Source organism: Grampus griseus (genome assembly GCF_964374135.1).
Source record: "Grampus griseus genome assembly, chromosome: 11".
NCBI classification, from domain to species: Eukaryota; Metazoa; Chordata; class Mammalia; order Artiodactyla; family Delphinidae; genus Grampus; species Grampus griseus.
In genome coordinates this window covers 17,262,002-17,278,362 of record NC_139005.1, presented here as the reverse complement: position 1 = coordinate 17,278,362, position 16,361 = coordinate 17,262,002, and the positions used below count along the sequence as shown (strand labels likewise).

The following is a 16,361-nucleotide window of genomic DNA, read 5'->3' as shown; positions in this document are numbered from 1 at the left end:
TCTCCTTATTTAGGACAAAGGATTTGATGAACCTGAGTCCCTTAATATAATGATTACACTCTGATAACTTGATAGCTGTGTATGTAAACTATCTGAGTCAAGTTGGAGGGAATATTTTGTAACGTGTGTTATCAGCAAAATTAGGATAACATCATTTTCACAGTAGCCTTTGGCTCAGTTATCGTTTAAAAATTACTCTTGTGAAGAATTGCAAAAGATATATATATGTTCCTCTGACTGGAATGTCAGCTCAGTGATTACATTGCCAGTGAGCTAGGATTAAAATCAAGGACAACCCTTGCTCTGTGCCTTGTGTAAAGTTAGTGTTTAGTAAATACTTTTTGATTGATTTGATGAAACATGACATCCGAGAGCCAGTTGAGTGTTCTTCATAAATTCAAGGGAATCCTCTTTTCTACTATGTCTTCAGAAGAACTTTTAAATTCCCTGGATTCTTCTGAGACAAGAGAAGATGATGTGTTTCTGGTGTCCTATCCAAAATCTGGTAAAGCTTATTTTAATGTATTTTATAATGTAGAAAAACAATAATAATAATACACATAATAATAAATTTTATCAAACATTTATTTTTCAGAGTTTTTCCACAGGAAATTAGAGTACCTTAAATGCTTATTTTAATGAAAAATCTTGACATTAGAAAGCCAAAAGATGTGCTTTGAGAAAATTCAACTGGAGAAATTAGAGCTTTACTACACTTTCGTTTCTGTTTTATTCATGAAGGCATACAGATGTTAATACATATAATAAGCATAATATCTATAACATTATGAATTCTCTTCATACTTTGAGCCAGGCATAGTGATAAATAAATACTTTTTGTTCAATTTGTACTTAATGATTGATTTATAAATAATTGTTTTCTTCTGGGCTGATAAGAACAGGTGGCTAATTTATACCATATACAACCATATTTAAGGCTTCCACTGGACGTATTGGTGCCTATAAATTGACATCTTCCACTAGTTGCCAGGAGGTCCCTTTCAACAACACAAAGCTGTGTATTCTCTCTTCTTCATCAGAATAAATCAGTATGTTTAATTAAAATAATGCAAATATCACTACTATATGAGTCACATGTATATGACTATTATAATTATACATATTTAAGACTTATTAACATTATAATCTAAAATTTTCTTAAATTTAAAACATATAGTGTTAAAGAGAGCACTGCTTAAATATTTAGTCAATTGTAAATTTGTTGATATTGTATCTAATTGGACTTACAATGAGATAAATGGAAACTAGGCCTCATTTAAACCCTTTATGGGCATTGCTTTCAAATTAGTGAAACACCCTCCCCACCCAAACTTCTACCTCTTCGCTCCAATTTACTATAGTCTACAGCACTGGAGCATATCTTCATTTGCTTTAGGTAAACATAAAGTGATATTTCTTCCAGACTTCATGGTAGTAGGTATGCATCTCCATGACCTTTGAATATGGCATTCGTTCATTGTTCAAACGCTTTGTTTGCGCAACTACTCTGTATTTGCATACAAACAAAGATAAGATCCTGTGTCTATATTCAAGGGGGAAATAGGGAGACCGACATGAATGCAAGCAGTGGCAACTCTCTTCTGGTGTGTGCTGCTTCCAAGGGACAGAAAGAGAGAGCAATTCTGAGAGGGGAGTGGGGATTCAGAAGACAGATTTTAATACAGCAAGGTGCATGCGCTTGCAGGACCGGTAGGAATCGTGAATGAAAAAGATCTGTGTGTTTGTGAATTAGAGAAGGTACTAGAAGTGAGTGGTAACATAGAAGAGTATTTCAAGCTGGGGAAACAGTATAACTCTTTCATAACTCTTTTCATAACTCTTTTCATAACTCTTCATGCTCTTTAAAATGTGATTCCTCCTGTAAAGTGAATTAACATCTCAAAGGTTTCAACAGGTTTCAGTTGGTGTCAAGAGGTGATAACTATTTATAACAAAATTAATGCATTCATTGCTTTTATAACCTCATACTAATTTTCTATATTCATTTCGAGTATCACTTAATTATAAAATGCATTTCATTTTATTTTCTTATGAAGGCACTCACTGGATTGCAAAAACCATTGAGAATATTACCAAGGCTAGAATAACCCTAACACCTCTATTGAATTGGGAGACATTTCTAAATTTGAAGAGCTAAAAATGTACTGTGAGAAGAGTTATCCCACCGCATTTGAACTACAACGTGCTACCAATGAATATTAAACAAAAACAATGCAAGGTAAGTTCAATGGTTAAGGGCAGGGGCTCGGGGTTACACAAACCTGCACTTGGATTCTTGCTGTGTCACTTTCAAGCTATGTGACCTTTGAAAATTGCTGATGCTCTCTGAGCTTTGGTTTCCTCATTTAATACAGGGATAATAATATTCATCTCATATAGTGTGATGAAGATGAAACAAGATAATGAGTGTATAGGTGTTACCACAGTATCTAGCTCATAAAAAATTATTATCTTTCAGTAATGAAAGAAATCTGAATCAGTATGTCAACTGTAATTATGCTAGACAATGTCTTATTCTATTCTGAATCTGCTTTGAGTCATTTTACTTTAAATATTGATGTCTAGAGAAAGAAAAACTGCCTTAATAATTTTATTTTAATTATTTTATCTATAATTTTTGCAAAAGATTATATAGGAAAAGAATAAAAAATAAAACTATAATATAAAACACTAAAGAATATTTACCTCAAGCCGTTTTTAAAGTCCCCACATTATTATTTTAAGTTACTTCTGGGACTTCCCTGGTGGTGCGGAGGTTAAGAATCTGCCTGCCAATGCAGGGGACACGGGTTTGAGCCCTGGTCCGGGAAGATCCCACATGCTGTGGAGCAGCTAAGCCAGTGCACCACAACTACTGAGCCCACGTGTTGCAACTACTGAAGCCCGCGCGCCTAGAGTCTGTGCTCCACAACAGGAGAAGCCACGGCAATGAGAAGCCCAGGCACCACAAGGAAGAGTAGCCCCCCCTCGCCGCAACTAGAGAAAGCCTGCGTGCAGCAACGAAGACCCAACAGAGCCAAAAAAAAACCCAAAGAAGTTACTTCTAATTTTAAAGAATATCTCTATCTTCATATACTTCTTATTCAAATTTGTTTTCATGGAGAAATGCATGATCAGAAAAAAAAGAGAATAATATTTGTAAAGCAAAGGCAAGATGCATGTGTCCACTGTGAACAATTTCCCAGTAATGAAGCCTCTTTATACAATGTCAGCCATATTCTCAAAAAAACAAAAAAAACCCTACCAAATGTGCATAAATTGAAGCAGATCTTCCGATGATTATAACTCTGCGACCACAGTGTTTCCATGTGCATCATATCTACTCTTCCACCCAAATAAAAGTAGACACAATGAGAGGCAAATGCCGTGAAGTTTTGTTTTTATCCCAAGCAAATCTATCAGAACAGGTGAAAGTATACTAACCTGAGTACATTTTGACTCAACGGAGCATCTTCATTTCAAACAGACTGTCTCTGAGACAAGGAGAGAGAGATTTGGGGAGGAAAGGAGTCTGATAAGCTCAATTACCCTTACTCAGGGCAATACAGTAAAACTGATAAAAAATGCTACCAGGGATTAAGCTGTGCTTTATAAACATTACAACAATGACAAGAGTAGGTATTTTTCCTCTTATAAGTAAAGAAACTGAAACTCAGATAGGTTAGGGTGCGTCTTAAAACCACCACACTAACAGTACAGCCTGAAGGTACAATCATTTCAGTGTGACCCTTAATGGGGACTGACACTGTCTGGTTGCCCTTGGTGTCCCTAGAGGATGACCTGTCCCCTCTTGTTGATGGCCACGCCCTGAGAGCTTGGGGGATGGACAAGCCTTAAATGCTCCAGGAGGGCCAGTCAGAGAGTAAGTTCCTCCTCTGATCTTTCCCTATCAGCTCTTGACCCTACTTGGCCTCCTATATTTTATTTCTAACCTTTGTCTCTCCTTTTATAATGTTTCCCAACTTTCTTACGTGAAATTTATGTTTTCAGCTCATTTCATGATAAGTTAATATTTAATTTTTTAAATAGAATTTTAATTTTTTAAAAAATTTAATTTTTTAAATATTTAGTTAATATTTAATTTTTTCTCCAGAGTACTATTCTGCCTTCCCTTCATATCCCTCAACCTCCCCCTAATGTTTCTTACAGTTTCTTAGAGTACATCCTTGATGTGTGTGTGTGGTTTTTTTTTTAATTTAATTTTATTTATTTTTTTATACAGCAGGTTCTTATTAGTTATCTATCTTATACATATTAGTGTATATATGTCAATCCTAATCTCCCAATTCATCCCATCACGCCCCCACCGCTTTCCCCACCTCCCTTGGTGTCCATACATTGTTCTCTACATCTGCGTGTTTATTGAGTGTAATTGACATATAACAGTATATTAGTTTCAGATGTATGACATAGTGATTCCATATTCATGTGTATTGCGAAACTATCACCACACTGTCTACTTAACATTCGTCACCATGCATAGTTACAGAACACATTCTTTTAACCTCTTTTGGTAAAATATGTGTTAATGGGTTGCACTGCCCTTCCCACTGGATCGTACTGACATGCAACTTTGAGGGAGGGTTCTCCAAAGGCCCTAAAAAATTCTTCTCTCTACCAAAAAAAAAAAGTCTCCATCTGGATGTCTAAGGTTTAAAATTTGGCCATTTATTCCTTTTTGTTAAGGCAGTGGATTTTTAAACTGTCATCTCTGGGCCTTGGGGTTTTGTGAATCTGCTCAGGAAGCTTAGGGCATTTAGAGGAAGCCTGAGGTGCTGGGTTACTCCACAATTATCTCTTGGGATGAAGAGAAGATAATGGTGGGGTTAAAGGTGGCTCTTCATTCCTGCGTATCATGGTCTTTGTGTATCTTTCAAGTAAAGAGCAGCAGATGCTGTGCATTAGGGTCACAACCTGGACTGTGAACACAGTAGGGAAAGATATGTATTAAAAATGACTCAGTGAAAACCTCCTTATCTAAGTAAAATGCGTCCACCTTGATTTTCACTTAAAAAGCAAGTAGAGTATCTGGTACTCAAGCGATGCTGACCATGATTGAGGACAGTCCTATTACATCCAGACTTCTCACACTGGTTTCCAGAGGTTTCTTACATGCTCCTAAAGCTCTCTGTACTTCGCTGTTATAGCCTTCGTAACACTGCACTGTCAAGAGTGTGTTTAATTATCTGCTTCCCTCACTTGACTGCAAGTTTTGAGAGGGCTGGAATCATTTCTGTCTTGCTCATTATTCCTTGCCTCTGGAACACTGCACACTACCTGGTATATAATAGGTACTAAATTAATATTTATTGAATCAAATTAACTTGCAGTTGCAGTATTTGTATAAAGTGGGAGGGTATCACAGATTCCCTGCTCTTTGGAGGATCAAATTGTACAAAAAGGAATTCCAAAGCATTCTTCTTCCTATAAATATGAACAATTTGTAAGAAATCTTCTTGTATGTAAATCATGTTTTGTAATACATGGATATTAAAAAATTAATCTCGTCCTTCAAATGAGTAGAGTCTCTCCAAGTCTGCCCCTAAAATATTACTACAAATTTTGTCACATAAATTCAAAAAGTGTGGTCAGTGGGCTGGCAGCATCAACATCGCCTGGGAGCTTGTTAGAAATGCAGAATGCCAGGCCTCATCCTGGAACTTCGGAATGAGAATCTGCATTTTAACAAGATCCCCTGATGATTTTTATGCACCTTTTGCACCTTAAGTTTTGAGAAACACTGGTCTAAGTCTGTGTTTAATAATCAGCTGAATCTACCAAAAAGTTGTGACTTGCACAGGTGAGTTTGGCTGCTACTTTCTTTTAGGAAATGTTTTGTGTTGGGGCTATTTCCCTCCAAAAATAAATGGATATATTTTTTTAACAGATTATCTACATCACTAGGAATCCAAAAGATACAGCTGTTTCACTCTTCCACTACTACAGAGAGAACCCTAATCTCCCTGGCATTGAAACGTGGCATGAATTGTTTGAGCTGTTCCTCAGAGGAGATGGTAAATACAACAATGATTTTTATTCATAATATACAGGGAATATTTCTGCCCAAAATGAAAGCATTTTCCAAAAGTTCAAATGAATCCTAACTGCCTATTTTCAGAAATAGATTTGAATAGATTATTCTTTTGCTTCTTCTAAGCAAATTCTTTCTCACTTTGCTCCCTCACAGTTTTTCTAATCACCAATGGGTAGTAAGTACATAAGAGCAATGACTTATTAGCTGGTTTTAATGTCTTCAGAACAGATTAATTCTGATCAAGCATTTCTTTTTTTCATATACCATCAGTCTTTTCAGTGAAGTAATTATTCACTGATTAGAGTACAGTGAGATACAGCTGAAAGCTAGACAGGTAGTTTGAAACATGCCTTATATATACCTGCACAGAAAATAAAACAAGTCAAACAGTACACACACACACACACACACACACACACCCAATTCCCCAATTATAACAAAGAATTTGCCATCTTAACACTTGGCAGAAAGTAATTTATTCTGAAAACACCACAGTGATACATCATTTATTGAGCTGCGCAGCACATGCTGGGCCTGCCACCATGTGTGACCTTTGGATTTATTCTTTTTTCCCTGACTCAGTGGTGTCTGGAGCACTTACAGAAAACAAAACAAAACAAAAACTCTTCTGAATTCCCAAGGCTTTCATTAAACAAAAATAATATACCAAGATGATTCAGAATCTAGAAGAGACATGATTTAGAAATGGTGTGTTCCCTGAGGATCTTATCTCTCACTGGACTTAATTGCTACTTTCACTGTTTTACTTGCAAATTGTTAAGCTTTTACTTGTTAATTTAAGAGAGGCCACAGCAAGCATAACCTTAACATGAGGACATTGGAAACTCACCAGCAACTGGGTTTTTTTTTTGTTTGTTTTTATTTTTGGCTGCGTTGGATCTTTGTTGCTGCGCAGACTTTCTTTAGTTGCGGCGAGCCGGGGCTACTCTTCGTTGCCGTGTGCAGGCTTCTCATTGCAGTGGCTTCTCTTGTTGCGGAGCACGAGCTCCAGGTGCATGGGCGTCAGTAGTTGCAGCACGCGGGCTCAGTAGTTGTGGCGCATGGGCTTAGTTGCTCCGTGGCAGGTGGGATCTTCCCGGACTGGGGCTCAAACCCGTGTCCCCTGCATTGGCAGGCGGATTCTCAACCACTGCGCCACCAGGGAAGTCCCAGCTACAGGGTTTAATATTTTGTTTTGCTGTAGTCCCTAAGGAAGAATATACTGTGCTCACACTGTTTCAACTCCTCTTTCTATTTTGCTCCCTATCTAATGGCACATATTTGATAGAACCATCAAATTTCAGAAATGACAGGTATATTAAAGGTCATCTGGTTAAAACACCCACCTGATGTTTGAATCACCTTTACAACATCCCCAGGAATTGTAGAGGCTAAGCTTGAACTTCTTACCCTCGACAACAAGTTCACACCCCTCCCTCTTGCCCCAAAGCAACACATTCAATATTGGTACTGCTAAGATGTTTTAAAAAATCTTACCATGTGATATAGATTGTGCGTGTACCATGTGATACAGCCATTCAGCTAAGTGCTATGAAAACACGATCTCATTTCATCCTCACTAGAACAAATGAGGTAGATCTTATTATCCTCACTTTACAGGTGAGGGGAATGCAGGCCTTGGGAGGCCAAATATCTTATCCACAGATGCATAACTAATAAGGAGGAGAGCCAAGATATAATTCAAGTGTGAGCTCCAAAATCTTTGCTCTGACCGCTGTGCCTTAACTCGTCCAGCAAAAAAACTGTCCCCGATCATTAATTCATCTTCCACCTGATCGCCTTCTAAATATTTGAAGATAGTTAGCGTGCCTCACTCTGCCTCAATTCCATTTTTGGAATAAGCAGAGTTTAAATACATAAATTATTTTTTAAAAAAACAGATCTTGAGTCTGCTTTTCCTCAAAAAAAGAAAAGCTGTGTTCATCTCCAACTATTACAGACTGGTTCACCACCCCTTAGCACTGCATGAGCTCTCCTTTGGCGATATCTCTATTATGTCGTGCCGGAAGGCAAAGCTTCCTCTGGGTATGGTCTGACTAGGGCCTGCTCCTGTTGTAGAGATCGTTTGTCTATGAGGGCAGCCACAACCCAGGCCACACGCAGGGAAGCAAACTAGCTACCACGGAGCATCTACCTTTGCTACCATTGTCAGGAGTCCTGGCAGAATATCTGGGAAGGGCAGAGTGTAGTCAGAAAAAGTATTTCAGATGATTCTTTCACACCTTCTTCGCTGAGTTCATAGGGATTTGACTTGTAAGTATTCTACAGTCACGTAATCCAATCTAGGCCAACTGTGTCACAAGACGAATAGTCACTGAACCGCTAAAGCTTTAGTTAAATTTATTTGAGTGGTAGCTTCCCTTTTTACTATTTATAAGATAGGGTATTTGTTTTCCTGTGTGTGCGGGGTAGGGGATGTTTGTATGTATGTGATTGCGTGTCAGGGATGTTCTTCAGTGTCTATTTGAGGGGAGGGTTATGTGCAAATGACATGATATATTACAAAGAACAGGCTACGGAGACAGAAGAACTGGGATGAAGTCCTGACTCTATTTTATTCCCTGTATGGCTTTGGACAAGTAGCTTAGCTGTTCTGAGGTTCAGATTCCTAATGTAGAATAGGACTAACAAAACTATCTATTTTGTAGAATTATTTAGAGGTTATAATTATGTGATGGCTAAAGTTTCCTGTAGAAACCTACTCACTTATTCTATTAAACGTAGACATTTAAACACACACAGACTTACATAGTTTCACATTAGGGTGGAAATGTTACAAGCAGATATTTATCCAGAAAGATTACCTTATGACTGAGGCATCATGATACCCTGTACCCAATTCCAAACCGTAAACATAAATACACATGATATGACCAGACAGGACAGTAAAGGTATGCATAGCTACACACTTGTCTAATCATTTAATTTTCTCTTTCAGTTTACAAATACGCTTTAGGTTTTCAAATTACATAATAACTATGAATTGCGTTCTGGCAACATCCTGACAGATTAATCTCTCAATGCAGTATTAGCATTTTACTTTTTCCCCCTACGGCCCCCTGTCCAGTTTTATATTAGAACTGGAGACAACTTTAGAATTTTATATTTCCTAGGCCACTTCATCCCAGCGAGTTTTGTTTTCTGCACAGTTATCTATCATCAGAGTACTTTCTAGAAACTAGAAACTAAGATCCTCATTATAACTGGATATAAGAGTAGGGCACAGGGTTTGCAGGAAATGTGGGAGGTTTGAAATAGCTGATGTGAAGAATAAGAGAATGTGTTCATGCAGGACAAATAGGTTTGCCAGGCAGCTCTGGAGCCCTTCAAGTTGGAAAAATGAATTTGCAGTGGTATAAATACATAGAGTTGTGTAAATTTCTTCAGCAGAACTCAGCAGCAAGGAGAGAGAGGAAGAGAAGAGGAAATGCTTTAGTTTAACACTGGGTGCTTTTTGGTGGTTGAAATAAACAATTAGAGGGCAAATAAGAAGGTATTGGCAAGTCAGTTGTTGAGGGGATGAATAAAAGGAAGAAAGTGAAAAAAATGGTCAGAATAGGAGATTGTAGAAGTTACCCATTAAGATTTTGGTCGAAAATCAGAATCTTCAGTGACTGTGGGAGAGAGATCCCAAGGCTGATTTCTGACTGAGACAAGGATGGAAAGAGTAGTATATTCAAAAACATGATTCCCAAAGGAGCCTGGATTCTGTAGGAGGGAGGCGTTCTAGAAGTGGGTGGGAAGCAGTGAGATTTCTGACTCACTCTCCAGACCCTAAGACACACGGGTTGGTTGAGAAAGAGCAACTTCTATTTAGGGGCATTTCAGAGGAATGAGTAATTTTGGATAGCAGAAGAGGGGCCATCCAGGCATATGTTAAGGCCAGGAGGTGGTGGAATAATTCTGTAATTTTGTGAACAATGTGCAGAAAAACATTTTCCATTAAAGGAATATTTCAAATCTGTTTTAGAAGCTGTATTTTCTTTAAAGCCATTGGTCTACTCATGACCTAGACAATGAGGATTCTGATTAAAAAATGAACCAAAACTGTAATTCCCTATATTAGTAAGGCAGCCACAGGCAGTGAATTTCTTTAGATTCTTTTGGCTGGCTTAAGTCCTTTTGGAACAAGGTGGAGAATAAATTAATTAGTCAGTAGAATAGCTGGGTCTCAAATTATGATCAGGCTATTATGCAAAGTTTATTCTTAAATCTATTTCGGGCATGTTGGAATATATTTCCTACTGAAAAACCATAATGGACAAGGTCAATTACATCTAATCACTGGGTATGGCACTGGGTCTCTATCCCTCCTCAGCCTCCTGGCTATCGAAGCATGGGCTCCCCTGACAGTATTGGGAGCTTCCATAGCATCAGCAACTCTAGGCAGTGACATTAATCACCAGGGCTGGGCTGTAGCTGCTGAGGGGAGGTGGAGAGGCGGGTTGAGACTATGAGCATAGTCTGGGGTTCTAGAGACTTCCTAAATTTGAGAGAAAATCAATCTTTCTCCTACCATGTGTTTTGTGCCGTGGAAAAGGTTGGCCATTCTTAGAAGATAAACTTCTTACCACTGATATGGTAATTTGGGTAATTCTAAGATAAAGTATTATGTAAGTCATTGAAATAGCAGTGAGATTGCTAGTAACTGAAGATTGTATCAGGGCAGCTCTTCTTGGCACCGATTCTTATTACATAGTCTTCTGGGCCCATGGAGCAGAAAATTGGGCTAACACTATAATGATACCACTGTAGTCCTGGAAATTCTTGTGTTAAAAATACATTATGGGACTTCCCTGGTGGTCCAGTGGTTAAGACTGTGCTCCCAGTGCAAGGGACAAAGGTTCGACCCCTGGTCAGGGAACTAAGATCCTGCATGCCATATGATACAGCCAAAAATAATACGTTAGTTTTTTGCCCTTTGCTTCCCCAGGAGCTGAAGTCATGAAAAACTGCAGTTGGTTTGGGTTAATTATACTTCAATTTATTCAAAGATTTAATGTCCTAAACGTATAGCACAATGTTTGGAAGACAATAATGGCTTAATAAATGTTTATTAAAATGAATCAGCAGTCAGCAGATCTTCAGGAAATCACTAGTAGAGTAGCTCTTTTATGATTGAGGCATAAGCTAGTATTAAATCTTTGGGTGATAAGGAGATGTCGACAAAAAAATAATCAATAGCCTAAGAAAAAATGGAAAATTTTATTTAAGCCAATCTGAGGATTAAAACCCAGGAGACAGTCTTTCAGAAAGCTCTGAGGACAGTTCCATCCGTTAGAGGTCAAAGCACAGTTATATAAGTTTTGAGACAAGGGGTTATATGTCAAATGACTTATTATTGATAGTTTACAGATCCAGATCTACACGTACAAAGTGAGTCATGAGTCATCGTGACTTCTTACAAGATTAAGAAGGAATGTTTTCTCCTAAGGATGTCTGGTTAATGCAGACACTCTAAAGGGGAGGGAGGAGCTCCAAACAGGCAGAGAAAACGTTTATGTTTAAATTTTTCTCATCTTGCCATAAAATATGAATTTTAATTCATCAGTTTCCTGCTTTTGATCATTAATCTTTTAATAGAAAGCATTAGGTAATCATATATTTGGTCCCTTGATGCCAGGGTGGTTGCTTACCTAGCCTGAGTCCACCATGTCCCTTGATGTCAGGTCTTAATAGCTCGGTTCTTTCTTTCCTTTTAGGGGGTTGTACTAGTAAGATATATGACAGTCAAGAGTAACAGTCAATTCCAAGTTGTCCAGTAGGACTGGTGCCAATTTTACCTTGCATGTGCACTGTGCACATTCATTAAGTTATAGAGAACTACAGATATGACAGTTTCATGTTTAGATATCATTATCTTAGTAGAAGTTGATACACAGCTTGAGAGGCAAGAAACTATCGCTTTATAAATCACACAAACTGTAGTCAAAATTGCCAATAGGAGTAACAATGTCATTAGTAAAGACTGAAGCCAAGATCTTCCTAAACCAAACCATTTCCCTAGTATTTCACTTAGATTGGGAAGAGGATCTTTCATAGGGGAAATTTGATTCTTCATGTGTCATAATACAGGTCACATTAGAAGACCCATCAGGTATAAAAACCCAACATTTAGTATGTTTTATAGCACAAGTTCCCCCCCAAGAAGCAGTTAGAATATCCAGGGCCATGCAATCCTGTAGGACCACTTTTCTCATCATGGAGACTTCCAAATTGAGCAAGCTAATGGCTTGATTATTATCATTCAAAGCTTGCTGAGTAAATTTTGTTAAAGCCTACATGTGATTAATGATATCTTCTATCCCTAGTGAAGAAAAGAGTGTCACAGCCAAATGGTCATACCATTGGAAAACTCATCGAAACCCAGCATGCTCACATTAAAGGCAGATTGGCAGGGGCTGTCTCAAGGCTTCCTGTAAGTGACCTTGAGCCCAAAAGAAATCAGTTGTGCATCTTCCTAACCAACCTGGGGGAAGCCAAGGCCATAAACTTGTTCCATAAATCCACTGCTACCCAGTATTTAACATTTAGTGTAAAGGAGTATTTATGGCCAGGTTCAGAACAAGTGTCATTAGTTGGTCAGGTAAGAGGGTCTCACTTATTGATACTGGTGGTAGCATTAGCTTGCATGAAACTAGAATTTCTTTCTTCTAAAATAAAATTTCTAAGAGCCATCCAGTTAGAATCCTGGAGAAGATAAATCTACCAAGGTAAACTAGGAGTATTGGACACAGGCAGTTGGCCACAAACACAGCAATTGGATTAACTTTTTCAAATTGGAAAACAATTGAGTCCAGGGAAGAAATACATTTGGTTCATCAGTAAAAGTATGAACAGCTATCAGAGTAATTGCTATATGAGCCTTGTCCAGCATCTTGGGTCAGCTGTCCACTTCAGATGTTGTCTTCTCATCCTGGTCTGGTAATGATGGTCTTAGTCAGGTGTTAGAAACAGGATTTGCAGTTCATTCAGGAGAGGAAGCCTGATAGGGTTCTTCCCAACGTGGCTGTAAAGATTCCTTTAACTGACGTCTTTTCCAGCGTGCACAGTGTCCTGGTTGCAGGTCATGGGGCATCTATTCTTCTTCCAAAGATAGGTTACTGTGATAGTAAGTTTCAGAAAAAAGTCTTTCTGGTAATGTAACACAGCAAGAAGGAGCCGTCTGAGAAGTGAGTCTTAGGTGGTAAATACAAAAAATCTCAAAGACAACAACCGTAGAACTTAATGTCCACTAAAACATGATTTTTTTTGGTAAATTTATTTTATTTATTTTATTTTTGGCTGTGTTGTGTCTTGTTTGTTGCAAACAGCCTTTCTCTAGTTGCAGAGAGTGGGCTTCTCACTGCGCTGGCTTCTCTTGTTGCAGAGCACAGGCCCTAGGCGTGCGGGCTTCAGTAGTTGTGGTGCGCAGTCTCTAGAGCGCAGGCTCAGTAGTTGTAGCGCACAGGCTTAGTTGCTCCACGGTATGTGGGATCTTCCCGGACCAGGGCTCGAACCTGTGTCCCCTGCATTGGCAGGCAGATTCTTAACCACTGCACCACCAAGGAAACCCAACATGATTTTTTTCTATGTCTACTAAAATTACCCTCATTTCTACCAAATGTAGCCAAATTAAGACTAATTTATTTGCAAAATAAGTCTGGTTTTAATAAACTCGGCTTGATTATTTACATAAGTGTAATTGATCATACAGATTCTTTTAAGGTGGCTCTGCTGGAACTTTTTATAAAGAATATCAAATTGAACTTTAAAAAGGCCTCTCAAGGCCAGGAAAGCCACACCAAGGGCTTGACGTCAGATTCCACCTATGATATCTATAGATTTGGATGGACTCCTCTCTTCTCTTAAGTCCCCCAAATATCCCAAGATTCCTACACCTGCCAGGAGGCAGCCTTTCATATTCACCTGATAAAGCTGCTGGGAACCTAAGAGTTTCCAATTTCTGGAGGGGTCATGTAGAGAGAAAAGATAAATATTTCAATTCTACTTACAAAGGTACAACTTACCAAATTGCTGTAAGTCATAATTAGCTTGAAGGGAAGGGTTTCCTTATAGCTCAAAACACAGATTGAAAACCAGTAATATTTCAGACAAAAACTAAAAAATTATAACCATATTCATCAGTTTGTTCAGTCCTATGTGACTAATCCTTGATCTTAATCTTCTGTTAACAGTTTTATTAAGCTATCAGATTTTCCATTAGATTTCTTTAATTTCTTCAGTTCAGCAGTATAATCTGAAAGCTATCAGAAACCTGTACTTGTCAGAAGGTTCCTCCTGTGAATCTTGAAGATGAAGCATTTTTGCAAAAGCATCAGAGTACAAACAATAACTGTCTACAAATGACAAAAGATTTAAGAAGCCACAGTTAAAGATCTGATTACAATGCAATTGACAAAGAAACTTGGTTATTGCTGTGGCATACAACATTTTTTTTTTTTTTTTTTGGCTGTGTTGGGTCTTCGTTGCTGTGAGTGGGCTTTCTCTAGTTGTGGCGAGCTGGGACTACTCTGTTATGGTGTGCAGGTTTCTCACTGTGGTGGCTTCTCTTGTGGAGCACGGACTGTAGGTGCTTGGGCTTCAGTAGTTGCAGTGCGTGGGGTCAGTAGTTGTGGCGCACGGGCTTAGTTGCTCTGCAGCATGTGGGATCTTGGCGCACGGGCTTAGTTGCTCTGCAGCATGTGGGATCTTCCCAGATCAGGTGTTGAACGCATGTCCTCTGCATTGGCAGGTGGATTCCTAACCACTGCACCACCAGGGAAGTCCCATTTGTAATATTTTTCTTTTAAACCCTGGAGATTTTTAAGGCTGTCAATTTAATGAAACGATAAAGGAATAATATCAACTACAGAGAAATCTCTAAGACTGTATTTTTCAGCCTTGAGCTAAGGTAAGTGAACAGAATTTGTTTTGAGGATGTTTATAAACTTTCTGTACTAAGAACTTATTATTATGAAAAGCATGTCATTTTACAGGAAGAAAATGATAAATTCTTATGGTTTCCCTATTTCTCCCAAGATCCAAGGTAGATATCAAAACACAATTCTTGGGAAAATATGTATCTTTGTAGTCCTGCTGTCACTGTTTTTTTTTTTTTTTTTGGCCTCGTGGCTTGCGGGATCTTTGTTCCCTGACCAGAGCTGGAACCCGCGCCCCCTGCGGTGGAAGCACAGAGTTCTAACCACCGGACCACCAGGGAAGTCCCTCTGCTGTCCCTTCTGATGATAAAAGAATATTTACTAAAAATAAGAAAAAAACACCTCAGCCTAATTAAAAGAGGGGGCCATCCAGCTTCATTTCACAATATTATATTTATTTGAAATAGTGAAATTGAGCTCTCTGAAGGAAAACTCTTGCCCTCCAGAGTCTAATACGTGTGTGCCTTACTTTGACTACTTCACTGAAGTGCGAAGAACCCAGGGATGCACAGTGATAATGTTCAATGAAAGCTTTTTTATAACATTTAATATTAGCACAACAATTCACTTTTCTTCTAGTCGTATATGGATCCTGGTTTGATCACGTTTTAAGCTGGGAAGAACACAAAAATGCTAAGAACATTCTAATTATATCCTATGAAGAAATGAAGAAAGTAAGTCCTTTCTACCATTTCAATGATGAAAATTTAAGTAGAATTAAGTTAAAACAGGAAATCAATCAATGAATTCCATTTTCAGGTTTCAGAGAATGAATTTAGTGTTTTGATGAGATATACTTTATATATATATATATATATATATATATGTATTTATTTGCTTTTTGCTCAGGATCCTTCTAAAACCATAAAGAAAATAACTGCTTTCCTTGGTTTAAGTATGAGTGATGGTGAAATTAATCAGATTGCTTGGAAAACATCATTCGCTGAAATGAAAAATAATACAGCCAAAGAAAACTGTGATCCAAATCATACGATCTGTGCCCTCACATCTAATAGGAACCTGGTATTTAGGAAAGGTACGTCAGAGATGTGATGCTTTGTCTGGGCTTCCATCTGGAAGTAATTGCATTTCACCATTTTTAGTCTCTCATTTCACCTTTGTACACCCCATACCTTGCACAGTGGATTGCACATTGGCATCCCTCAGTGAATGTTTATTAAGTTTATTAAGTGAAATTTTTGAACTACATTCTTTCCAGACGTTGACATTCCCAGGCCCAGTTAGGAACCAATTGAAAGATAGACACAGGTGTCAAACAGATAGAAATGATAAAGCTATGTGAAGAATGTGCCTCAGGTCTGCAGCCTAGTGTGATTGCTAATAACTAACCCTGAATTTTACAA

General features: G+C 38.2%; 1 protein-coding gene across 1 annotated transcript; it reads left to right on the top strand.

Moving 5' to 3' along the window:
• Positions 1-360: 360 nt before the first annotated feature.
• Positions 361-16,050, top strand: LOC309829394 (sulfotransferase 6B1-like; the record flags this gene model as incomplete). Its single annotated transcript, XM_082665241.1, is given in 7 exon segments — positions 361-505; positions 2,058-2,117; positions 2,120-2,171; positions 2,173-2,239; positions 5,909-6,035; positions 15,577-15,671; positions 15,847-16,050. Coding segments are annotated over 7 exon segments (750 nt in total).
• Between the last annotated feature and the right edge of the window lie 311 nt (positions 16,051-16,361).